At 38.3% G+C, this 21,579-nt stretch overlaps 1 protein-coding gene and 1 long non-coding RNA gene across 3 annotated transcripts in view; one reads left to right on the top strand and one right to left on the bottom strand.

Annotated features, from left to right (window-relative positions):
* Nucleotides 1-9,095, bottom strand: part of Bre1 (E3 ubiquitin-protein ligase Bre1) — an 11,767-nt gene extending 2,672 nt beyond the window's left edge. Inside the window, exons 1-9 of one of the 2 annotated variants that reach the window (XM_022855827.2) lie at nt 8,671-9,095; nt 6,215-6,365; nt 5,120-5,459; nt 4,336-4,824; nt 3,405-3,725; nt 1,610-1,742; nt 1,211-1,291; nt 817-1,028; nt 535-678 (exon numbers count right to left, since the gene is read on the bottom strand). In XM_022855827.2, the coding sequence (XP_022711562.1) occupies nt 535-678; nt 817-1,028; nt 1,211-1,291; nt 1,610-1,742; nt 3,405-3,725; nt 4,336-4,824; nt 5,120-5,459; nt 6,215-6,365; nt 8,671-8,752 (1,953 nt within the window). In that variant the 5' untranslated portion in view covers nt 8,753-9,095. The remainder of the gene's footprint in view (nt 1-534; nt 679-816; nt 1,029-1,210; nt 1,292-1,609; nt 1,743-3,404; nt 3,726-4,335; nt 4,825-5,119; nt 5,460-6,214; nt 6,366-8,670) is intronic. The other variant, XM_022855828.2, reaches the window with a different exon arrangement.
* Nucleotides 9,096-9,287: 192 nt separating this feature from the next.
* On the top strand, nt 9,288-16,701 carry LOC111273845 (uncharacterized). Its single transcript, XR_002688070.2, has 2 exons — nt 9,288-9,420; nt 16,444-16,701. It is a non-coding gene; the product is annotated as an uncharacterized LOC111273845 (long non-coding RNA).
* The last annotated feature ends 4,878 nt before the right edge of the window (nt 16,702-21,579 follow it).

Here is a 21,579-nt window from a genome sequence, read left to right as displayed (position 1 = left end):
ATCAAAGGTTGCATTTAATAGAAAGCCCCAATATATATAAGCGGTGTCCAACCATGATACGACTCGTAGACTGGAAATAGTCTGCATGCTAGGTACCTGCTCTACGCTGCTGTCTACGCCATTTCGACCTTCCACCATGCCGTACTGGCCGGTCGGAAGGTTTTTGTTGAAGTTTACATCACTGTACACATGTCGATAATTTTGTTTTACATTTGTGGGAATCATGACCGCCTCATCTTGGGTCTCCAAACAATAATACTGGCTTATTTACAGGCCCATTAATGTTTGCACGGGATTGGCTTAGTTTTGTTCCTTATAGGAAATTCATTTAAACTGTTCGACTTGTCTTTACCTCGACAACACTGCTTTTGAAAAATTTGGAAAAAAAAAATGTATAAAAACAGTAAACTTCACACCGCTGTACGAGCCCTGAAAAGGCTACGTAAAATGTCTTACTTTAGTTAAGATACTTAGAACCAAGAAGCTTTCATGTATCAGAGTGAAAATTTTCATATGAATGATTTACTAACTGACCTTGTCGCGAGTTTCCTTCGGTACCTGTTTGTAGGTATCAAGAAGAAGCTTTAATTCCTTCTTGTCCTCTTCAGCTTTTTTCAGTTGGCTACGCAGCTCCCGAACAATTTCAGCATCTGATTTACCTTTGTCTCGCTCCAGCTCCTAAAATAGTCTTCACCCAGTTAGCAATTAGACTAAAAGAAAAGAATAAGGCTTATGTTTTACAATAAAAAATGCCATCATACTGAACGTAACAAAGAAAAGCAGGAAAATCAAAGAAAATAAGGAGACAAAAAACACCTGTGCATTGTGCGGCGACGCTGGCGAACATACCTCGAGATCGAGCATAATCTCAACGGTATCATCGCCATGCTGTCTCTGGCGCTCAACAGATGGCGCACTGTTATCTCGAGTGCTTCCGGATGAACTCTGTTCCGCCCCTGATGATGTCGCTTCTGAGGGCTCACCTCCTAAAGAGAGGTTCTCACAGGATGATGTAACAAGGTGGTGACCTGTCGAAACAGTAAGCAAATTGCAATTATAATGTAGGACTTTTTTTCAGTGAACCCTGACTACTTCTAGCTACGGCTTCGCTGTCTGCGGTGAGCGCTTCAGCCTCAGAAAAGTATGCTTGTTACTATTATATATTGTCGTATTGTGAGTTACAACCTTCTCCTTCGATTTTTCGCGCTACCTTGTGAGTTGAGCTCAGCGCGGAGGCGCGCAACCTCAAGTGTGGACTCCTTTAGCTTCCGTTTATACCGCGCGGTCTCTCCTGTAAATAGGAGCGGTGTTCATAGCCGTATATGGAACAATTGTAGAAATTATAAACTGAAGGTTACTAATTGTGTTCTGCGATGTTTGGAAGATAACATTGATATGTAATGGACTATCGCTTACTACGAATTATTCCATTTACGACAAAAGACAATTAAGAACAAATGTTCTTAATATCCTACAGTGGACAACATAGATCATTGGAACAGGTTTCGTAAAGGCTTTTAAAAAAGTGGATCTCAGTTCCATTATACCGCAATCGATTTCAATAGAGCTTTACACAGCAGTTTTTTGTCACTGTGCTAATAAAATTTACCTTTAACCTGTCTATTGTGCGCCTGAAGCGTCTGTAAGAGATTCCGCATCTCTCGAGTGAGCGGTGCAGCTTGTTCACTAGCTGTGACATTCTGCTCAAACTCAATCCGTAGCTTTTCATACTCTTTACGAACCTGATTAAAGAAATAGCATACAAAAAAATTTAGAGAAATTTAACTAGCACGTTTTAAAAGCACACTTAACTTCTAAAATATTGCATGTAACACAAATAAACGCCTCTCCTAGTAACGCTGTCTATCCAATCGCTAAGTGAATGATTCGCAATTATAAAATGATTTACTCTTTCCAATCAACAGGATGAAAGTTGGTGGCCCATGGAATCGAAGGCCCGCTTCTAGCTGTATAAAACCTTAGAAAAGACGGGAGACAGAATGGGTGGTTATTTACAGCTTTATAGCAATCTGTATTGTTTACAGCTTACCTGAAATTAAATAAAACAAAGTTGCCTTATCAAAATAGATCAAAACAGGTTTCAGCAAACAAATACCAAACGAGGGATCAAAACAAACTTACTTCTGACCGTACGAGACCTTCAGTGTAAACATTCGAAAACAAACGCTAAAAGAACTATTAAAAGGTATGTAAAATTCTAAACCTATACACTGCTTAACGAGCTGATCATTCTTTTTTGAGAGTAAAAATAGTTAGAAATATCGACTGAACCGAAATTAAATTTTGACCAAAGAATATTTATTATATAAAGTACTATTAGATATATGAAAATGTAGCAGAAATACAGGAAGGTCCAGGCAGAGCCACTAGCGCGACTTACAATTAATCGGATAAAGAAAAAAGTTTGAAACAGACGGAACTGTTCTGTATGTTCATGGATAACGTCTCGGAAGATAAAGAACATTAACCAGTCTCGAGAAAGCACTGGAAGCTTATAAAGAAAAATCCCAAAAATCTGAGATGATTGAGTCGTGAGCTTGGAATCACCAAACCCAGTGATCCTTCGCATTTTAAGACGTAAATAGCGAAGGAAATTTCCAACAGCGGTACAGGTTAATCAAGACTATAAAATCGAAAATTTCAATTCTATGAATTGTACTTGGAAAAATGTGAGCAAAGTGCACGGTTTGCGGGGAAAGATTGTTTGAAGCAATGAAACTATGTTAAAATTATATTGCACAAATATCCGAAATGTTTTTAAAATAACTGTAAATACACATATTACGGAGGAACATCATGTGAAGTTACCAGCATTTACAATGTGATATGAAATTTCAAGCAAAGGATATTTTCGGTCATTTACTTCTAAAATATAGGTGTCAATTATTTGAATGTACTACAAGAATCTGTTTTACCGCGCTATTGGGAGGACTTGGACCAGAATAGCGAATTTTATTCTGAACGGAACGGGGCGCCTGTACAGAAGCATCGTCGTGTAAGCGCATATTTTGACGAGAATCTTCCAAATAGATGGGCTAAACAAAGAGACCGTGATCTACGCTATCTAGACTTGACGTCAAGAAACATTTTTCTACAGGGGTATTTTGGAGATGTTGCTTACGCCAGGAAACCGACAACGCTAGAAGGTTCTTGAAAGCAAACTGAGTAACAATGCGTGATAATACCACATGAAATGCTTGTTAAAGTTTGTAAATCAAGAATCCATTATTACCAGCAACGTATTTATCACAGCGATAATAATTTCGACAGCTGCGGTTATAGGAAAAGTTAAACATTTTATGGATTCTATTAATAAACTAACAATGAGTTATGATCATTCGAACTATAGATGCGTTTTTTGGGACATACTGTATTGGTTATACCTGTGCTAGTGCATCTTCTAGGCGAATGACTTCTGTGCGAAGTTTTTTCTGCATTGCGAGCTCTTCGCTTTCCATTCGTTCAATCGTCCGCTGGTGTGAGAGCCGAGCGCCCTGTAACTGCTGGCGATATTCCTCAAGCTGGGTCTGAAGTTGCATGCTTTCATTGTAGAGTACACTGAACTGAGACTGCAAGCATTTGTACTCAGTGGTTTCTCTGACGACGTGTTCAGGAAGATATTGGAGATCCATTTTAAGCTGCTCGATCGTACGCAGTGCTACCTTATGCTCTTCATTCAGTTGTTCTAACTCTTGAATTCGGCCCTTTTGTAAATGAATACATAACCACAAAACGTAAGGGATGCTTAAGGGAACTCTTATGGGTACAGATTTAATAATAATTAATGGATACGACTTATGGAGTAGCTCGTACTTACTGACAGCAAAATACATCTACGATGCAAAATACATCGTGGTACTATAAGCCTTTATAGCTGAAGATATCCATATTTCGCGTATATGTTGCTTTCATTATTACAGATACAATTCACGAATTTACATAAAGGTATCTTTCTAACCAACTATTTTTGGGATGTTAATTGAAATGATTAATGGCGACTAAACACAGATTGCTTTGTTCCTCACCTCAATTCGATTGATAACGGTATTATACAGGTGATTGAAATTATACCTATTTATAAGTTATGAGAACAACCCTACGGTGTAAACAAAAAATACACATTCATATATTTTTAAGTTTAAACACATGTGCTTAGTATATGTAATGCACTAACGTGTCCTTCACTTCTGAGAACTAGACGTTTCCACCATTAGGTAGGATATATATATATATATATATATATACACTATAAGAGGACTAGGATTAAAGGCTGGGTACTTCTGTAATTTTTGTTAATCATAAATGGCTAAATACCTGAGCTAATTCTCTTTGTTCTTCAAGTAGAGACTGTAGTTCTTCTACGCGCACACTGGTAAGGGTTTCTGAAGGTCCCTGACAGCTATCTTTGCTGCTCCCTTTGTAGACTTCCACAGAGAGGCAGCCCTTTGAAGCCAAATCACCTGCACCCTTGTCACCCATTCCCGCCGGCATTGATTGCGCCTTAAGCCGTTGCAGACAATCCGAAAGCGATGTATCGAGCTTTTCGGAACGTGCCCAGCTCTTGTGCAATTCATACTCAAGTTCTTCAACCTTATTATTAAGTTCATCGTTTTTCGTCTCGAGCGAATCCGCTCGGTCCTGTAACGCGCTATGTCGAAGCTCTGCGCAGTGGTCCTTTTCGCTAAGACGCGTTATCACAGCTTGGAGACGGGCGTTTTCATCTATTAACTCCTGGTTGAGAGCACGAACTGATTTCTCCAACAACGATGCTGTTGCCTGCTTTCCATTCAACGCCTCCATTATCTGAAGTAAAAACAGGAAAAATTATGTACAAAACGTTTTGATGGCTACTCATACAAGCCGTCATAAAAGAAAGGTAATACTAAAGAATTTCACCTTTCACAGAACTCTTTTTTTACGCACACAAAAATATGAGTCAAATACATTGTTTGCCCAAAAAAAATGTCTTTTTATCGCGGTCGTGATCATTGTATAAACACTTTTCTTCACTATAAGAATATATTTGCGGCCAAAACAGCAAGAATGGTACAGGTTAATTCACGTGGATAAATAGATAACAATCGTTTGCCAGCCATACCTTATGATTGCGTTGCATCAGCCGGTCAAAGGCCTGCAGTAGTTTCGACACTGCCCTTGTAGACACGAGCACTCGCTGACCAAGACGTTCTTCGAGCTCCTCCTTGTCCCATTGTGCGAGGGTTGCCATGAATGAAGTTGTTGCTGCATCTTCATTTTCTTTTTCAATCTCGTCTGCCGTCTCTGCATCGAAACGTTGGAGCAAAATGCGAAGATCTTCATTTAACTGATTCCAGTAGCGATTTACTGTCGTTAAAACACCTTCATCGCTTTGTTGTCGCTTCTCCAGATGTTCGATTCGACCTCGAAGTTCTTGTTCATGTCGATGTCGCTGTTCCAGTCTAAGCAAAATGTAGTGAGCATATGATATAGGATAATAACTTATTAATTTTAGTAATTAAATTATTTGGACCAACGTAATATGTTGTGCAACATTTTATTGTCGAACACAGTTACAGAGAAAAGCTCTGTTCTAGGATTAAAATCACTTTCTTCAAACGAGTTTGATATGTAAATGCCCTGTCTGGATACCGGACCTCTTTGCATTCGTCTTGGAAATATGGGGCTTGGCTAGCGTCTTCTGATTGCAACAGTATCCATTAAATTTACACCTCCTTTTCTCCCTGGTTCTGCGTCATTATTCCAATACTACCTCGGCCGAACGGGAAACGATTTATTATTATTAAATTATTTAAAGCAGAGCTCAGGAAGGCTTTATCCTTCGTTCTCGATTCTGTTTTTTGTTTTTTAGCGCTTTCATGACCATCGTCGTGTAGCCGGGAATTACTACGCAGCTTCATTTATTCGGCAGCATCCAGTCGTTATGGCATTAGTCCTACATGGGCTTCCCATTCTTCGCTCGACTTGAACACCTTCCTTTTCAAAGTTCTCAACGTCATCACCGCACCCGTAAGTAAAAACCGCTGTGGCCGGTCGGGATATAGTAGCTTTTGATTTTGTATATCAAGTTGCTTGATGAATGAGTACTTTGCATAATGCTGACCACCGTTTATTGCGCATGATCTAAACATATACAAGCCAGACTTGCAATGAATGGAACAATTAGTACCTGATTTGCTAATTTATGCGGTCGTACCTTTGTGCCAGTTTCCGATTCTGAAAGTGCAGGGTGCGCATGTCCATTTCCTCAAGAGTTGACACCGCACCAAGTTGCACCGGTTCGAAGTGGACCTTCTTGGCCGGCGGGCCCTCCGCTACGGAAGGCCGTTTCGCCATCGCGCAGCCGGCTAGAGTACAATTAACAATAAAAGAAAAAAACAAACGAAAAGACAGCAGTTAGAAGATACTTAAGTATGGTTGACATATACCTTATTATAAATTCATCATATGAATAGCACTTCTAATCTATAAAAAAAGCCAGTTCGAAGCTCTGACAGGCTAGAGTTTTGTATGGTTTTGCACATCCTTTTTCAGAACAAAAAAGAAGCAGATGAGATAGGCAGAATTATCATAGTATCTTAAACTATCCACGAATCCTATAGATTAAAAGTTTTAAACTAAAAAATAATTCTACTGGAAACTATTGGACAAAACAAATCCTTAATGCCAACAGCAAGAAGATGCTTTTGAGAAATATAAAAATCACCCATAAAACGCTTGTGAAACATGCCATCGTAAATCAAAGACCAAGGAGGTTACGCCTGGAAGGACATTTAACATTATACCGATGGCTAATACAAAGTGATCATGTAGCTGACCAAATAATAGGCCTATAAATTAATGCCACAGACCAAGTACTCCTAGTACTCGGTAAACTCTGACGGGTACGCCAACAATGTGTTCCCAATGCTTCATATTACTGTACTCTTCACAACTGAATAACCGTGGAATGGATAGTCTTATTTGAATCTGTTGTATTTCTGCAGACACATCTATATGTGAACGATCAATCTTCTAAGTATTGGCGGATGATGTGAACCGGCAGTACAATTTCTATTGAACACGACGACCATATGCATGCGCTGATCCAGGACAAAGCAGCTAAGAATAATCTAAGAAGCGAAATTGTGCAAGGGCGTCATAAAATCTCATTCACTTTTTAATCCATATGTGGTGCTTGATTTTAAGACATTGAAAAAGAAGATAAGAATAGTTAAAACATCAGAAAGCACTAATCTGACCAAGAGCTGAGGTATAATACAGATTTCTCAAATGAGACATAGGCCTCTCTATCACAGCTGTTTTGTGATTGTCAACTGAGACATTTGAGCGGGAAATTGGGTTTAAACTGAGCTGGCTAGCACAAAAATACACCATACGTAATCATTATAGTCGTATATATGAGAATTAACCTTTTTGGCTCTAACCTACGACAGTATCGAAATTTTAGACTGTTATCTGTCTATCCTTTGTAATATACTTGGATTTAGACAACTAAAGATACTATTGGACTGCTTGTGCTGATGTATTGTACAGCTGAATTTTGAGTCAATTCGCATTTTAAATTGGTGACTTTAGATGTTTACTGAAATAAGTAGACTCGTATTCGGTACTTTTTTCATCATTTAATTTCTAAGAGTATCAACTATCAACCACAAAATAATCCATAAATGCGACAAAGCAAACGTGAATTATATTACAATCTAATATAGTCAGAAATTGATTAAATATTCAATGCAAGATTTCCTCTTCTGTTGACAGTCTGTGACAAAGTAAATCTTTGTTGGGCATTTTTTGCTCTTTAGCATTTACAACCACAAGTAAAAGGCTTCCACTCGTCAGTTAGTCTGATGTCCACAAATGAAAAAGCAGCTATTTGATTAATAACCACTACTCTGGAGTTAGCCAGTATAAACAAGGCAACCACACTCCTATATCCAGATTCTAATTTGTTCTTACTCAATACAACCGAAATAAATGTCAGAGTTGGCTAACTAATGACGTTTTATCGTCTTTACGTTCATGATGAGCAAATTGGTTGGGCTTAGTTCGTCTGAATGATGTTCATTAATTGAAAAGCAAAAACTCACATTTGGCTGAATATGACAGATCTGTTGCGATTTTTCGTTTACATCGAGACTCATACGCTTACAATTGTTTAAACGGGAAACAATTTATTGATGCTGTAGCTCGGAATCGTCCTTTTGCCAGTTTAATTTATGTTGTTAAGGTTAAGCAAATCCTTAAGCAACAAGTTTTTGGTTGCACTCATTAATTCTTATATTATTTCAGCAATCGCACGCCTATGCAACGTCCAGTAGCTTGGACTATATGGGTTAACGATTGAATGAACTTAAGCTCTGTCGTGCGATGCTAGAGGCCGGGGGAAGGGGGCGGCGGCTCTAGGATCCGCCGGGCTCTGATCCCCAGCCACATGTAGCAAATAGAATTCAAAGGCATTGAGTCCTCTCCCGTACCGTGGACAGGCAAACGGCCACTAGAAAGCCAGCAGCAGGCAGCAAAAGGCTACAGTCTAGCCAATTGAACGATAGTGGACGCTGGGCCTTTGATGCATTTTCGCTTAGCAGTTTGCAGCAATGCTACGATTCCGTCGACTAGCACCGTGATCGTCAGTGTGTGGCGAGCACTCACCTGTTTTTGAGTCTAGAGAGGCAACTACTCTAGGCAAATTCGTCTCCCCCGCAATTGATGGCAACACTTCGTTCTGACTCATTCACTGTTGTGATAAATCCGTCTGTGTGATGGACTAGTGCTGCTGTTACTGCTGCTCTGAGTGTCTCTCTGTGTGTTGTATGTGTGTAAGTGGTCTGTCTGTCGGTCGGTCCGTCCGTCCGTCCGCTCGTCCGCCCGCGTGTATTGTGTATGCTGTAGCGCTTACGAGTGCCGTCCTCTCGATGAAGCTGGCGATCTGTGTTTATGCGAATGCGTGTCCCGCAACATCTACGGTGGGAGCTGGATATGCTGCTGGCAACGCCAAAACACACAGAGGACTGCTACACCTAACTCGTGTCGTCTGCTAATCGACTTAATCGAATATTTTTTGTATATCGCTTAGTTGATTCTCCCGCTTGATGGTGGCGATGCTGATTTTTGCTGGCTATAACGAGTAGTGAGACGATTTCCGGGGTGGGCGCTTTCAGCAAAAAAAGGGGAGACCAGGGAGAGGGGAACAGAAAAGCGAGCACAAACGATTGCGACGAACGCATCAAGGGACCGAATTCATAGTGAGCGTGGAAGGATCAATTAATAGAGGGTAGGAAAGGGCAGAACATTTAGGTCGAACTGTGGCGCGATATTTTTGAATCGTCTGTTCATCATTAGTACATTAAAGCCATTTTCCTGTGATCGTGAAGTTGACATTTGTTCCGTAGTCGCGAAAGGGTTTGTAGTCTTTGTTCTCCGTGGAGTGGAATTGTTTTTTTCTAATATTTCTTATTTAAAGCACTACCGTTAAGTATTGCAGTTGTTCACAGCATGATTGTTTATTGTATATTGGTATGATAACTTAGTTGTTGTCATATCGCAAACAGATAATTCTAATTAGGTATCGTAGTGAATCAACTTCTTGTTACGTTTGACTATTTTTGAAGAGTACTTCTAAGAACTTTTTCGCATATTACAAAGTTACAGAAGCGTAATATGATTATATGAAGGAATTATGATATTGTCTAGATTGTTGGTTATGAATCATACCTAATTTCATTACATATCAACTCCTTCTTTTGTAATGTTCGAGTAACTAATTTCATCAGAGAGGGAAGGGTCTTCTTCTGCAACTAGATTACCTATTCAAAATGTACATCAACATATTACAGTGTAGTGTTAAAAAAAAAGTGTTCTTTATACTTCTAATAGCTCATTGGAGAAACGGACTACGGCCTTAACAAGTCGCGGCTAAGGTATAGCTATCGGCCTAAAGAAGGCAGTTTTCTTACCTAAAAATCAAATAGAACTAAGCATGCGAATGTATTTAGTCATAACTCTATCATATAAACAATAGCCGATCATCTTTTTTAATCCTATCATCTTTTATAGTCCTTTTTTCACTGAAGACATAATTTAAGCTTATCCGTTATTAGTGTGAAGTAATTCTGCACTAGTACAACAAATCTATAATACATAAGCCCAAAACCTTGTGTCATCTATGAGCTTGCCTCTATATCATGAACAGTGCAGATATCGCTGTTTACTATTAGGAGAAAGAAGTTAAACGACAGTTGTTCATCTGCCCGATCGACTCATATTATGCCATCGTTATAACTAAATGAATAAATGACATTAAAAATTATTTCAAATGTCTCAGTATAATCACATTACTAGCTATCCGTAACAGTAATGTACAGACTTACACGCTCAAGTAACACCCAAATACTGAGTTAATCTGAAGGCTTACCCGTTTCATGTGCAGTGTTTTACAGTAGCAGAAAAAGATTAGTCTGACCTTCAGTTCATATAGGCCTAAGAGAACAAGGTTACTTCATAGCTTACCCAAAACTCCTAAATGTACGAATGATAGGGCTGTGCTTGGAGGTACATATTCGAAGGCAAGCCCAAGCATGCTTACAATGTGAGGTACAGCAGCACATTGTCGCGGATAAGTCTGGCACACAAAAAAGGAATGGCAATTTCCAACGCTAACTGTAAAGGATGTGCTAACGTCATGGCACCTGAAACCACTTACTATCCTCTCGGTAATGTAAACGCGCTGCTTACGCATAGTAGAAGCGAGCAAGTAACATATGCCCTATACGCGCAAAATAACACAGATTTAAATTTTACTATGAACGATCCCAGCAAATAACTAATGTCTTGTATGTTTTAGTGAATATAGTAGTCAATAAATGTAATTTATTATTACGTTTTGTGTATGCTTTTGTCTATGGGACGTATACCAGAACTTTTTGACCGTTATAAGCGACCGTTATAGTTCTGATCAAAAGCTTTTTTCAGAAAATCCTACGTCATACAAGCTAGAAAATAAGCAAAAGGGATGTACCTATGCTAAAATCTATTATAATATATTAATCTGAGTTGCTGTATGCTTTGTGCCGTCGCACATGCAGAACCTGTTACCCGTATTCTATCTTTCAAATCAAGTTTAATTGTGTCTGATAACCGTACGTATACACGTTAGTTTAATGGTCATCTAGCAGTCATCTACAATACGATAAAGGAAAAGATGTCAATCATTTTTAATCCGATAGCAAGTATGCTCCATATAGTTTGACTAATTGTTTATTCCTCTAGTAATGGCGTTGGTGTGTGACCTATGGTAGAGGACGCAGGCATCAACTTAACGAGATGTGATTTACTATGATCAATCTCCACAGTCATTATGTTGAATGGTATAAATTGTATTAGTTCATTATTCACGATCAACTAGAGGTACGTTACAGCGCTTAGAAATAACGGCGGCGCTGAAGATAGGGGCTTTTTCTTCCTGTAACAGAGTGCACGGTTTTAGACTAACAGTAAATTCATTTCACTCATTTTTCTTACTTTTAAAAACTATACAATTAAAAATTAGAGAAACACAACGGCGAGTATCTCAACAAAAGCGAAGCCGAAAGAGGAAGAAGATTGTAATGTTTGAAAATGTTTTTTTACAAAAGCTTCATACTAGGGGCAACAAGAGTTTCAGTTTTTATTGAGCAGATATTATATCTAGAATAGACGATGATACAGATTTTGTAGAATAAAATCTCAATTTTACTATAAACGATTAATATATACGAGGCTTAGATTTACTGCTTTAGCGTAATGGCCGGCGTAAAGGCGGCCGGCGGTAACATATGATAATGACCGCAAGAATAATTATATGGCAAACTAATTTTTCGATGTACTTGGCTTGATTGGTCCTTTCGGGCGCGCGGCTAATCCTATAATAAACGAAAACGGGGCCTGAATTTCTCAAACTGTAAAGCGATTTTTCGAGCTCGCAGTAATGACCGCATGAACAGATTCTGCGAGTGATGACGGTCTATCAGCATAAGTTCTCGGAAACGTAGAGGGAACTCTTGATTCGACGATGTTGAACGGGTTTTGAAATTGTATTATCGTTTAATATATTTCACAGAATACTCAAAGTGAAAGAAATTAATCAATCGGACAAAAAACGGATTTGTTTCGAGCCGTTGAAGATACAACAGATATACACAATTGTACATTGTTTTCAACCCTGAAACGGAAAGCTCGACTCATTCAGTGCGCTAATACTTTGCTGCTGCTGCTGCTGTGTTATTTGGAAGCGATTTTCGAACTACCGTAATATGAAGTATGAATCATTCAATTGAAGTTAATAGAGTTGCATTCTCAAACTGTTCTATATATAAAGCTAATTTTAGCACAGGTTATAGTGATACGAGACCATGTTTTTCGTAGATTAGTATTTGAGCGTCTGAGTTTTCTTTCAATGAAGCCGTCATCGTTATTCTACAGCTTTTTGGCTCTGTATTTTGTCGATGACAGTAGCTTCGATAGTAATTACAAAAACGACAAGGATATAGATAAACGAATCAAATGCTTCTTATTATTGACAAGAATATTAGGACTCTTAAGGACGACTTTTTTTAAACGAACTAGCTTAAGAGGCATAGCATAGTTACTTAGTCTTAGAAAATAACTAGATATTTTTCTTCAAACATGAAAACATCTCAATGTAAAGTTCTTGTTTTTCCAGTTAGTTACTTTAGCTGCTTATAAAATAGGGGATGGATTAACTGGCATTGGTTGAGCTCTTTTCAAGCAAATTAGTCAGATATAAGCAATTTTAAGTATTTTATTTTTGGCAATACGTAGTGCAGGACCCTGAAGGCCAGAGTTGTGTTATAGCATATTTTTAGCGATTTCAATTCTTTGCGTCTTCAGTATCGTAGCCCCTAAAACGTATACAACATAACGACTGCAGAATCTTTTCAAGATACGGATACATATACCTTACCCTTTATCCTTCGTTCTCCTCGTCTTATCCTACTTATCGCCTAGAGAGTTTATTTTCCCATGATATAAGTTTTAAGATTCTATTCAATTTATTTTTAGTCCAAATACTGTAAATTTAATATTGCCACCTGTATGTTTTTTAGCTTAAATTCTAGCTAGCACCAGCATGTGTCACTCAAGCCACATCTAGCCCGATATATATTGATATATTTTTCATGTTAGAAATTGAATACGGCGCCCTCGGATGCCCAAGCTTTATAATAATAAGAGCAACTCACGGTTAAATACGAGGTAGTGGAATGGCAAGCAATATTATTGACGACTGTATAAAGGGATAGAGTACTGCAATGGTGAACTAGACTTGTTTTGCCGACGAGCTTACAGACATTTTAAATGACGAGAGTGCCACGGCAACTAGTAGAATTGAGGGTAAATACTAGTGATGAGCTGAAAAATGTATCTGCGATGGTAGCAGACTCCGATAAATGCCTCTCGCATCAAATGATCTGAAACGAAAAATTATAAAATCCTACACCTGTATTATTTTTCTGTGTAGTTTGGCAAGTTTGGGAGTGTCTCGAAGGTAAATATTGTGCATTTGACCTCCTCATATGACCTCCTACTTCATCAAAATTGTGGTTGGACCTAACTCTCGTCATGGCAGTACTAAAATGAGAATGCTGATTCTAGGTCAGAGCCTTAACATGAAGACACTTTAACTATTTTTAAACAAATGGCGGAAGATTCAAGAGTTTTCGTATATGATCGTGCACTTTTTATAAGGATTTTAGCAACACTAGCGGCAATTAGTCTATCCCACAACTATTATTTAGGTATGGTTTGGTCAAGGAGGTGGCTTAAGAAGGCTTACGTTTTTGTAGGTGGTCATGAACTAATCCTTGTAGTCGAACCTTCGAGTGTATCTCTATCTTACCAGTCCAGTGAGGAACATGTTTCTGCTTTTTGGGTCCAATGGGTAGAGGCCGAGTAGCCTATTTTGTATATTCTAGCATTGGCAAGGCTGGTTCGACTTGAAATGGAGTCTCCCGAGTAGCACCGCTCTGATAGGGTTTCCAATGGAGATAGAAGTCTAATTGAGTCTGATATTAATCAGTTATGGTGATTTAAATATTCGTGTTCTAGTTAGTCCGTAATCCTGTAGCGTGTATCGATTGTTTGTTCCCATCACAATTAGGCCATCATCGCATTCAAAAGGCATATCACGTAGGGGCACAAAGAGCGCATTAACTTTTAAAACTCCGCTCCAATATTTGGGCGTTCGAAAAACGATCCAGCCAGCCACAAAAACCAGCCAGCGCTGATGTTTTCAAAAAAAAACCTATTGTTGAGAAAAAGTCCTTCTCTCGCCAAGCCATTAGATTTATTTCTTATATATATAGGAAGGAACGGCCCAGAGACTGCTTGTAGTGGTCGATTCACTATAGAGAGGTTAAAGAAATGATTGACAAAATTAAGCAAGACCGACACGTTAGTAGTCACAATTAAACGCCCACTGCTAAAAATTTTTTGAGTATTTTAAAGACCTGGCTACAAAAAAGGCTTGACGTTTTAGTGCCATACGAATTGATATGAAAGAATTGATTCGATTGTATTCCCATCTACGAAACGTGACTAAAGTAGTTGCCAATGGATGATTAAAGACAGATCACATACGAAAACAATGCGTAAATAAAAAAGGATTAAAAAATATTCTCTAATATATATATATATATATATATATAATCTAAAGTTGGCCCAAAATAAATGCGTTGGGTGCAATGTCCGGTAATGTCGTTAAACATTGTTCTTGATATGGCTGGTTTCCAGCATTAAATGGTATGTATCCACACCCTGTTTCAAACCCAGATTAGTACGCATTTGTAGGTTCAATAGACAAATGGGTTACCACTATATCAACACCGGCTGGGTGGCCTTGCCAAATCTAATTTCCATGACTGATAATGCCCTCATTGACCCGTACATAATAGAAACGATCTTATCGATAGCTCGTTACATATCTATCGACTATAGGTAAGTCTGTATATGTTTCGGTTGAAGTAATGCTTCTCAGTACTTACTCTTCTTTATCTAGGCTTCGGTAAAGTCAGAATAGTGACAACATTTCTAGTGGTTTATATGCATTAAGTTTTTATCAACTATCCTCGTTTTTGTAGAAGCATATTTTTCTTAATCTAATAATCTTTGGATGATAAAAAGCAGCCAAAGATATAATCCACTCATAATTTTATTATTATTTATATAAAAATCGATGATATTGTATGCAACAGACAACTGAAACGCTCTAGTTGCTATCTGTTTTCGACTTTATCATTTTCTAGATTGGTAAATTACCGGTGGGAGCCGATCCCACAAAATCATTCAGAACAAATTCCGAAACGTGACTACACGTTATGCTCATTAATAGGAGTCCAGTGCATGTCATATCATATTATAAATCATAGTAATGTACTATATAAGTCGAAAAAGTAAGCTTCTGATTGAAAAAGACTATGGTTTGCTGCACTAACAGTACAAAGCAATACAGCCTGTGCAGTGAATAACTAAAACAATATACTACATGTATTAAAAATGTATGTCAATCAATAATTATTTTAGAGCGTTTCTATTTGCGTACAACGCAACTTTTACCCAAATGGGATGACCAGCAAAACGTTATTCCCTCTTGGATTTCGTGAATTCGCGCTGTTAGTGTTTTTCGGGACGAAGGTCAGACAATGAAATCAATGGCGCACGTCCTACGATGCCAGAAAGTAGCGAGCGTCTAAAACACCGTACACCGTTGCACGACTGCTAGTAGCACTGATTACCAATAATAAAATTTAAAGCTAATCGTAAGTATTCTGTAACTTGAATTCCGAACTGAGAAATTCATCAGAGTACATCCAGCTCCCACAAAGCATATTCAAATAGTATGATTTCGTTAAAAGTTACGCAGGAGAAAGTTAGATACCGGTCTTAGCAGTTAGTAAACCAAAAGACTCTTTTGATAATGCTTTTACAAAATTTAAAGACACTAACTCGAACTTTAATGAACAAGCAAACTACAGTGTGTCTATTTTACGTACTAGTCCTACCTTCCCACCGAAGGATCTGCATTAATTTTAACTGCCTTAACTTGAATTAATAAGTTTAGAGCGGTTCAAAAGAACATCCGTTCCTCTCAAATACTACAAATGCTAAATTTCAAAGACGCTTATCACTAGGCGCCTCCTTTTATTTATCATCTTTTTAATTATCAAAATCTCCTTTTTATTATCAAAACACCCCGTTGACCCGAAAACTGAACCCAGGACAGCCTTATCATTTGTTCCTAGATCGAATCGATGTCTTTGGTAAAACATCTTGAAATAACGATGTTTAGTGAGTCATTGTAATGTAAGGCCGGTCAATATGGTGTCAATCCAAGCCAGTGTCTAACTCAGTGGGTCTTTGATCATTTTCTAGGCGCATCGATTGAGATTGGCAGTACGAAAAATGGAGTAATGGGCTTGTTTACGGCGGACGAAACGCAGTGCTGCTGGATCAGGGTATAGACCTTGTTCGAAATATCAATCCAACATGCATTCAGACATGATATTGATGGATTCGAAGCGGATATATACCCCGATTATTGGAAGTATGTATAGTATTGGCGGCGATAGTGCTTACTAAATGATATTAGCTTAATAAATTATGTTCGGCTAACTCGAACGGAAAAACTTAGTTTTTTTTTTTATTGTTTTTACCCTTGATCGGATAACTTCAACTAAAAGCACATGTCAACAAAAGCTATATTTATACGATTAGTAGATACGTTCAACAAAACGTAATTATATAATTTTATATGTGTAGTCGGAGAGGGGGCTATTTTGTTTTTTACAAGAATATCGTCTCAGCGTGCTTTTCTATTGCCTAAAATATTTGTTTTTAGGACGAGTTACATCTTGTCGAATTTGCTATATGCCTTATCATTAATTGGTTTAGTAGGGCTTTGAGATTAACTTGGTAAACGTAGAGGTTCATACGCATAGTCTCATATATTTCGTGCATGTACAGGGCACACCCTTCACGACGAAATCGAAAACCAGTAAGTAATACGCCACCGGCTTCGGTGTCAATGGGAGCCCGTCCAATACATGTCCGTAAGTATCGCAGGAAAAAGTTTCACAGAGCTACATGAAGTTGAATGCACTGCGCACTAGAGGATACCGGCGCGGAATGAGCGCATTGAGCTGTTATGGATAAATAAATGAATAAACGAACGTCTACAGACATTGAAAAGATGAGTGGCTATGACACGCCATCCGTTTTTGCTGTCAACGACAAATTTAGAGCCAGGCTAAGTAAGCATATATATATATATATATTTAATAAGTAAGTAAGACAGAACGAGAGACATTTTCGACGTTTAGTGGCTGGCAGGAACGAGTGGATGGAAATGTGAAAAAGGTACCGAAAAACGTTTAGATGGAACGCTTCAAACAAAAGGCAGTAAACACTTTGTATATCCATGCGTTCCTTCCTCTGGCAGTCAGTTATTAGCTATTATTTGACGCCATATTCGAAATGAGTGTGAGATTAACTTGCAATGGAATCTTTTTATACACGGCGTACCGCTCTATGTTACATTGCTTCATAATAAAGATGCTATACAATTTCCTAATCAACTCTGTAGTAGCGCACGTACTAAATAGCTAACTGTATCTATGTGGCTTATGGACACAAATAAATCATCAGCATACTGTCGTAATATACGATAGGGTAGCTGCGAATTAATATGGATTCTTAATATAGTACAAATTTTTAGTAAATCATCCGCTATATTTGCCATATAGGATTTAATTCAAGCTCGTGTATAGGTTACGCATCGGTATGGTCGGACGCTATCCGATTATGAACTAGTAGTTCTCACAATCTTTACATTTTTCGGAAGCTAATTAATCCTTAAAGATGTTGGTATTCGTTTGAATTGAATTTCACAAATCATTTCTACTGATCCAGCTTCGATCCTCGTACCTGATAATTTCATATATCGTATGTGTGCAGCTTCATGAGACAGAATATTCCATGTTACGTAATTGGTAAAGTGTAACGCAATAATAATAGTTTTACCCTTTACTGCAGGCATTGCGACGAAGCGTTAGTTCTTTTGTCCGTGTTCCTTCTGTGTTACACTGTTTACGTGCCAGCTTACGATGTTCAAAATAATCCTACACGCATCGATCATCACAGACCTTTATGGTTTGCCAAATGAAAAAAGTTACTACAGAGAATGTCCATAACGTTTGTAAATATAGAACGGAACACCAGCTACATTGTGTATACTGTTTATTAAAAAGAAGATGTGAAGATAAAAAGCAGATTTAGGTTAGGAAACACGAAAGTCCTTTATGAATGAAGTGTTTTCACAGATGCTCTACCCATCCATCTATCGCATTTTGCCTAGAAAATACTTAATTAAGCCATCATTGTAAACGTTTCAAAAACAAGTTAAACAGCTCCAATACCTGAAAACCCGCTATGTGTAGAGAAAGAAGCTGTTCGTCTATTGGGTTCCTTAAGTGCCGGTTAAATATACTTGCACGATTGGCTGAACGTCATCGGTTATTATAAACTAGGAGTGATTAGATTTATAATTGATGCTTCTTTTTAAAAAGCGTTTGAATTAGTGGTAGAACACAACAGATTTCTTTTCGTGAAAAATAAGAAAAGCCGTTTTCAGAAGTAGCTTTTTAGGGCGTGTACGGCGATGGCTCTTAACCTCAAGTATATGCATTTCTACCAGCTTACCCCTTAATAACCCGCAAATCTTTTCAGGCTCATTACGGTGAAGTGGTTTTTGCTACGATTAGGACTAAATCAGCCTTCGCGAAGTGACTTTGGAGAGTTACGTTTACCGGTAAACACGGCATACGCTATGTTTTTCTAGAAACCTCTGATTATAGGATCCAATCTGAGAGCGGGGACCTCAAATTTCTACGTTCTAAGTTACGCTGAATTTGACCTTTTTCATTGTTCCGGCAGTTCTGCAACCTTTATTTGAACAACCAACAAATACTGTTATGAAATGAAGCATTTAGGTCCGGGCTAAAATAGATGCTATTAGGGAGAAAAAAAGGCAACACATTCATATTGCGTTCCGATTTTGATGTACGGTATAGCTGTTCAGCATTGCGTCATACGGCTGGCCGCTCACAGCTTGAAACGAAATGTGTCTAGTCCCGATTCTGAACTTAAGCTACCAGGTGTTCTTGAAATCTTATCATCTACCTGAGAGCTTATGTCAGTGTAACAAATGATTGTTCGATACGATATCGCGTAAGCTCTGGATCAACCGTAGCTTTGCCAGGTCTCGCTTCTGCACACTTGTAATCGATTTTTTCAATTTTACAAATATTACATATTTTGAAAACCTGCTTATATATAGGTTGAACGTTTCTGAAAGTAATATACCTAACTAGGAACGGTGTTTATACTTCTCAGGTTAGTCGGTTCTCAGGCAATAGTCAGATTAATCGTAGGAAGTTAGATGAGCTTCAAGCCCCGTCTGCTCAACAAAATGTTCGATGAGATTCATAATTGCTGCATTCAGCCGGTGGCAAAAACTACAGAATAGTCACAGGGGCGCCACTACTAAAGCGACGTCCAGATGCGGCCAAAACGTGTTCATTTTGGTGATACACTGAATCTGTAACGTATAACTACTGATCACATTTAATATGCAATGTAACTTTTTCAAATAGCTTCAAGCGAATAGCATTTTCTGAACAAAAAAGAAAACATTGATAAACATTCTTGATATCGATAGTGCTATATATTGTGAGGGAACAGTTTGAAGAATCAGGAAACGCCCCGTTTTCAATGGATCTACAACAGAGAACATTTGATCAGAGAAATGCCTGCTCTATTACCTAAGTAATCCTCGCGGCGTTTGTTATTGACAGTGAAATTGCGAAGTGACAGAAAAACGTAAAGCCGTAACACTATCGTATTATGATACCAACCCAACGCAGTGGCTTGTACGACACACTACTGGTTGAAAAGGACCAAAAGTGCTGTACACTACGAAGCCTGTACGGGTAAAGGACGTTATTAACCACTATGCTGACATCTGTCGTGCAGCCGAGAGCTACAGTTTGGTATAAGTGGGATACTTGTATCAAAGGATTTCCTGTAAATTTGCTTATTCACATGAATGGTTTAAACGCTGAACTTCACCCAACTATCCTTCGTCTGATTCTTCATCTGTCCGTCTACGTTTTCCTTCATGCGCCCCAGCCAAACATTCAGGTCCTTCTAGTGGTTTTTGTCGGAGAACAGGTCCGAACTGCGTCTGGGTAGACTGGTCGACCTTTAAAGGTGACTGAAGCGTTCGATCTACTTCGTCTGCCGCTCCGCTGAAATTAGGGGAAAGATTATTTAACATGACGCTTAACAAGGCAGTGTATGTGATTTACATGAAAGGAACATAATTATTTAAATCACTGATCTATTATACTGATTATGTTAAGTGAAAACCCAGGGGGTAACAGTTCGGTCGTGGCGTAACATAATACACTTCACATAGAATTAAGCAGAAATATATTTAGGTTCAAGTGGAATCTACTTGTAGCAGAGTTCCAAAAAGTCAATAGCAACGAAAAACACTTGTGTGAGCCTTCGTGCAGTGTTGAGTTAAAATGACTTTATTTATGAAATTGTGGTCTTTAGAGTCGTAACTAAAAGCTGAATTTAACTGACTAATTTATAACATTATTATTCATTCGTATATAGCAACTGGCCTGCCTGAGCGTGTCATTTCATTCCATCAGAAGTTCAAGTGGCGTATTCGATCAAAGGCGACGGAATGCTAGATTATCGACTGAGCGTACACATATATGTATGTATATATGTATTGTTATTATGAATCGGAATTTTCGGAACAAAAGCTCAACAATTAGAAATAATTGGACAGAGCTGAAAGTTAAATTGATCGATTTTTCATTGACATATGAAATTCCATGATGCTGGTATCCCACGGAAGCTCAATCTTCTAGAGGCGCAGACATAAGTTTTTCTTGTCTCAGGTCTCAGGCAGATACACCATATCTGTGTCCGAAAATCTTCTGCTCTTTTTCGCTAATACTCACACATTTTGTTTGAGCAGTTCGATAGTGGCTAGTGCTTCGCGGCAGTTTTTCTTGTTAATTTGCATCTGATCACACACCTCGACTAAACGTCTCGCGAGGGGCACCGGGAGGTCAGGCGGAATCTCTTGCATACTGCCTATTGCCTGTATTAAAATATAGCAATACATCTTAATTTACTACAGATTACTCAGATATGCAACAATGAAAGTAGGCAAAAAGTATCGTTTTAATACATCATTGAAACTGTATCATCTTTTTTCAGCTTTTTTTTTATCAAAAATATTATACTAGCACGTGATAATCGACAGTAAATCTCCATTATTTTAAATAATAAATGCTGCTCATTTTGCATTGAAGGCGCTTGTTCAGAACGTAATGGTTTCTCCTCATGATAATCGCGGTAATCATATGCATCAAGTCAGTTATTCAGCTACAAGGCAGAACTTATATAATTGGTAATTTTACTTTAACA

This window comes from Varroa jacobsoni, unplaced genomic scaffold (assembly GCF_002532875.2).
Source record: "Varroa jacobsoni isolate VJ856 unplaced genomic scaffold, vjacob_1.0 scaffold_231, whole genome shotgun sequence".
In the NCBI taxonomy this organism is placed as follows: Eukaryota; Metazoa; Arthropoda; class Arachnida; order Mesostigmata; family Varroidae; genus Varroa; species Varroa jacobsoni.
Note: the sequence above shows the minus strand (reverse complement) of the source record. Positions and strands in the feature narration are given on the sequence as shown.